This window comes from Suillus subalutaceus (assembly GCF_016647625.1).
Source record: "Suillus subalutaceus strain FC151 chromosome Unknown DFJ58scaffold_119, whole genome shotgun sequence".
In the NCBI taxonomy this organism is placed as follows: domain Eukaryota; kingdom Fungi; phylum Basidiomycota; class Agaricomycetes; order Boletales; family Suillaceae; genus Suillus; species Suillus subalutaceus.
In genome coordinates, this window is record NW_024540368.1 from 156,940 (window position 1) to 161,841 (window position 4,902).

The window sequence follows — 4,902 nt, forward strand, 5'->3', positions numbered from 1 at the left end:
AATCCAAATACGAACTGTTCCACAAAGGCCCATGAAGCCTCTTGCTTCTTTGACTGTGGTAGGAATAGGCCAATTGAGGATCTTTGACACCTTTTCTGTGTCAGGTAATCTTCCTTCTGGTGTACATCTTTGTCCTACTATTAGGACATCAGGCAAACATAGCTGTATTTTGGTAGCAGAAAATGTTGCTCCCACATCTTTTATGCGGTGCATTATTCTATGCACGTCAATAGCATGTTCCCAGATAAATCTTCTGATCCCAGGGTTTTCTTCTAACACCTCGGGATCTCCTTCTTCGTCAGGATAAGTAGACTTAGGTCCTTTGACCGGTAAGTCATCAATAAAAACATTGGCTACATGAGGAATTTCATCTTGCAATACAAAAACTAGTGCACTTCTGAAATTCCGCAGGAGCATTGGTGTATCCCATAGGTAATGCAGTTAACCTTAGCAATCCTAAGGGTGTAAGGAAAGCTGTTAAATCTCTGCTGTCTGGGTGCATTTTCCTAGCATCAAATCCCCAGAACAAATCAAAAACAGTATAACATTGACGGCCAGCAAATGACTCTACAAAGTCATCTACAATCGGGATTAGGCCTGCATCTCGAATAGAAATTTTGTTAAGTGGTTGAAGGTCATGAACAAGTCGGAGTTTGCCATTCTTTTTTAATACACAAAACCAGCGTGAACGATAGGCTGATTGACTTGGCTCGTATACTCCTGCATTAATCTTGGTTCGTAACAAATCAATCACCTTTTCTCTAATACCGGGTGGAATAGGAATATTTTTGTATTCCCATGGAACATGAGGGATGGTTGGGATAATATAGGGGGTGAAATATGATTCCTTGAGAGTTCCTCGGTCAGTCTCTTCAAATGCTAGTGCATCTTGGTTTAAGTGCATTATATGTTGAAACAGTTTGACCTCCTCGGGCCAAAGAAAAGCAGCCGAGTTAATATTAAGACTCTTCATACGCTCAATGGTCAATCTACCATTAGGTATGAACTCAGGTGGATGTGGTGTCAAGGGAATCATAGTCTTCAAAGGATCATGGGGAAACTGCCTCAAGACTCGAGCATCTTGAGGGAAAGTACCGGAAACGGGCTTAACTTTCTTGTCAACTCGTTTATACATTGTAAGGATTGGGTTATAAGATGGGTCTGAAAGGGTGGATGGTTCATAATTTAAATATAAATCATCTTCATCAAAGTCCAGGAAATCATCATCTATTTCCAGGTCTGAACTTGGATTTTTCCCAATCAGAATCAACAGATATATCATCAAACAGCTCCTCGAGGCATGTTTGACGTTCTTCTTGGGTACCGCACTTCAAACAATATTCTTCAATTGTTTGATCATCATTCTCTAAGTCTTCAGGATACACAAGCTTAGGTACATCACTAGAACTTTCAGTGATATTGTCACTGAACATTGCTAGACAAAATATACTATCACTTGATTGCCTTAAAAACTTAGGCTCAACATAAGGATAATCACATGTTGCATTATGAACTATGCTAACACATGCTACCATACTTGACATAGGTAGAGACAAGGAAATGGGTGTTCTGGGTTCTCGAACCCTGAACTTTTGGGATACAAATACACAAAGGCAAAGGCCAATAGTTGAAACATAAACAAACTCGAAACAAAAAATACAAAAACGCGGAATACAAATACAAACAAGGCACAAATACACGGGGAAACAAATAAAAAATTGAATGGACACAAGGCAAGATTTGAAACACGAGACTCGAAGCTCGAAACAAAAAACCTGAAGCTCGGAGCTATAAATACACTTGGAAAAACATAAGCCAATTTTTTTGTGAGTTTTAAACGGTAAAAAACTCGAGAAACAAATAAAATCAAACTGAAAATATAAATACAAAATAATAAAATCAATCGGGCCAGAAATGGGCTTTCGATCCTGAACGATGACGTCAGCACGCTATCGTCGAGGATACGAGAGTCATTTACCTCGAGATTAAGGTAAGAAGAAGATATGGGACTCCGAGGGTCCCTGTTCATCGTTGTTGCTGTCGGAGTCATCGTCGATCTCGTCGTCGTCGAAACACGCGCAAATACGAAGCTGCGACGCATTAGAAATAGTCGAAGAACGAAAAGGACGATAAGCAACTATATATAGACGGACTCGTCGAATTTCGAGCGCACGGTCCCGCGCTCGAGCATATTTGATAACTTTGAACTCATCTTGTTCATCGAGCACATGCTCTTCGACAAGCGAGTGCACGATGTCCGGATCGGGATAAGGCAGGAGCAGGGCCGCTTCGATCGAGGATGCAAGGTCATGCTCCCCGTGAAATTCGGCTACTGCTGTAAGAGTATTTAAATAATTAGTTTCGTCGAGGGTAAAAAACGGGTTGATAGGAGGATGATCAGCTTGGTAGAATGTTGGGGGTACATGGGTGCCTATGCGCTGATTGGGGTCGCACGTGAGAACGCTCGGACGTCGAAGTCCCTCGTGCAACATGCGAGGCGAAAAGACTGTCCTCGAGCTTGGCAATAAGCGCACGGCTATGAGCTCGGTGATCGAGAATGGTCCCGAGCTCGATCATCCCAGTCAGCGCTCGGACCTAGGTCCAGGAGACGGGGAACGGCTCAGGTAACTTCTTCTGACGGAACGTTTTTAATGCCAAAATTTGGCATCCCAGTCAGGTAGCACAAAGGTTTGTCTAGGCAATCACAGTAGGCCAGGTATTCATCAGCAACTTCGACGAGCATTCGAGGATGCTCATCACATATAGCAGGTAGGGGTCTGTTGCAAAGTAGTCGAGTAGATTATTGGTGGCTATCCGGCACCGGCAAAACAGTTGTCGTGCGGACGACTTCGTCCGCACGACTAGGCACATAGGGTGGCGGCGGGGACGATCAGGGTTAGGGCTGGTAGGTACAGGACTCTTAGGAGGGGGCCACAGTGTCAGGTGACTCCGAGAAAACGGAACGCGTTCAATTGATGGTAAGTAATGTGGTCCGTGCGAGATAGAGGTAACGTGGATGACGCGACGGGCATCAGCCCACAGCTCGTCAGCTGGGTGGGCTGGCCGTTGAACGCACATAAGACTCAGCATAAGGTTTTGGCAGGATAGAGTCCAGTTCCATAGAGGAAGAGGGAGACGCAGTGCGCCAATCCTCAGGGTTAGGTGAGGGTGTAGGTACAGGAGATATAGTAAAGGGATTGGAGTAAGGGAGAGAGTGAGAGGCGCTATCAAAACTAGAAGGGGTAGAGTAGATGATGGGAGAGAGCCGGCAAGGCATTATGCGCAGGTTCTGTGGAGACGGAGTCTGAAAAACATTGGTCGCCGTTGAAAACTGAGGAGACGGCGATGGCAAGATGTTGGTCGCCGTTGGGAACTGAGGTGACGGCGAGTAAGACATTGGTGGCCCTCATCCCTGGGCAGACGGCGACGGCAAGACTTTGGTCGCTGTCAGGACCTGGGCAGGTGAAGGCGGCATTGAGAGCATACCGGCGGCCTTGGAAACAGAAGGAGACGGCGTTGGAAAGACGTTAGTGGCCGCCAGGATCTGAGCAGAGGGGATGGTGTTGGGCAGAACAGAAAAGGCACTTGGGACCTGGAGGCAAGGCGATTGTAGGACATTGAGGCCCTTCAGGACCTGAGCAGACTGCTCCAGGTCACTGCCGGCGCCATTAAGAGACACTGGGGATTGGGGAGAGAAGAGAGGGTTAGGTCCCAAGGTGGGAGTTGATGCAGGAGTGGCGGGAGCACACGTACCTCGTGCGCCACTGGAAATACACTAGGGGTAGGCGAAACAATGGAGGCTGGGTCCAGGACATGATGGAGAGAGGTGTTATGCTCTAAGGGTCGCGCAAAACACGCGTTAGTTGTTGTTCAAAGAGGGAGGGGTCATACAACACACCTTCTCCCAAACATACTCACATCTCCAACAGTGGCGCCACTCCTCCAACTCCGGCGTCATCCGGATATGTGGGCTTGAGGGAGTCGCCAGTAAGTGCACGTCCCTCCCATCCAGCCTCGGCATTCGCCGGCGGAACGGGAGAGAAACAAGGAGACGGCAAGAAGAACTTAGAGGTGGGAGAGGCTGTGTTAGGACGAAGTTGCAGAGTCAACAAATCGTTGTTTTGAGATTTTGGACTCAGCCGGTAACTTCCGGCGGAGCCCAAAACGCAGTTAGGGATTCGGCAACGTTTTGCATGCCGGTCACGTGGATTTCCAAATTGGGCGCAACAGGCGGCAGCAACAATTCTGAGAGCAAAGGGGGGGGTTATCTTTTGTGCCCCGGTTTCTGGGGTTATTATACCATAGGGAGTAGGTATAAAATCAATTGAGGGCCTAGTACATTACAATCATGGGTGATGTATATTTTCTCGAACTTTCTGGTTGTTGGTAGAACTTTGATTATGTATCCCAAAACATCGGCCAAAAATGCAAAATTCTCATTATTTAGGGAATTTCCCATTAATTCAGCCATGCTAAGTAAAGATAAGTCTGTATCATTTAATTCTGGCTCATTATCAATGGCCATTTCATCTCCAAAAATTAGGTAACTGCTAGGGAGTCTTGACCATACCAAGTTGATGGTTCAAATACCCACTCGGGATTAATACCATCAGGGGTACATAGCAATTCATGTGTAATGTGAAGATTATGCGGGTCTTTAAATACGAGCCATGTTCCATCTTGTCTTTCATCAATGCTAACATAGTTCCCGCGTTGCCACGGTCTTCCTAATAGCAAATTGAAGGGTACATGGTCACCTACATAAAGATTTGCTTTGGTTTGGACTGCTCCACAAGTAAGTGGAACATTCTCAACTAAGCCTTGTAATTTTCCTTCGCCTCCATTAGCATCGTTCATAGAGATGCTTCTTCCTACGTCAATGGGGCGGTTAATCTGAGCTTT

The 4,902-nt window shown here is 46.1% G+C and overlaps 1 protein-coding gene across 1 annotated transcript; it reads right to left on the reverse strand.

Moving 5' to 3' along the window:
- Window positions 1–1,985: 1,985 nt before the first annotated feature.
- On the reverse strand, window positions 1,986–3,815 carry DFJ58DRAFT_855528 (uncharacterized protein; the record flags this gene model as incomplete). Its single annotated transcript, XM_041393901.1, has 4 exons — window positions 1,986–2,438; window positions 3,077–3,373; window positions 3,437–3,656; window positions 3,754–3,815. The coding sequence occupies 4 exons, from the start codon at window positions 3,813–3,815 to the stop codon at window positions 1,986–1,988; spliced, it is 1,032 nt and encodes a 343-aa protein (XP_041239803.1).
- Between the last annotated feature and the right edge of the window lie 1,087 nt (window positions 3,816–4,902).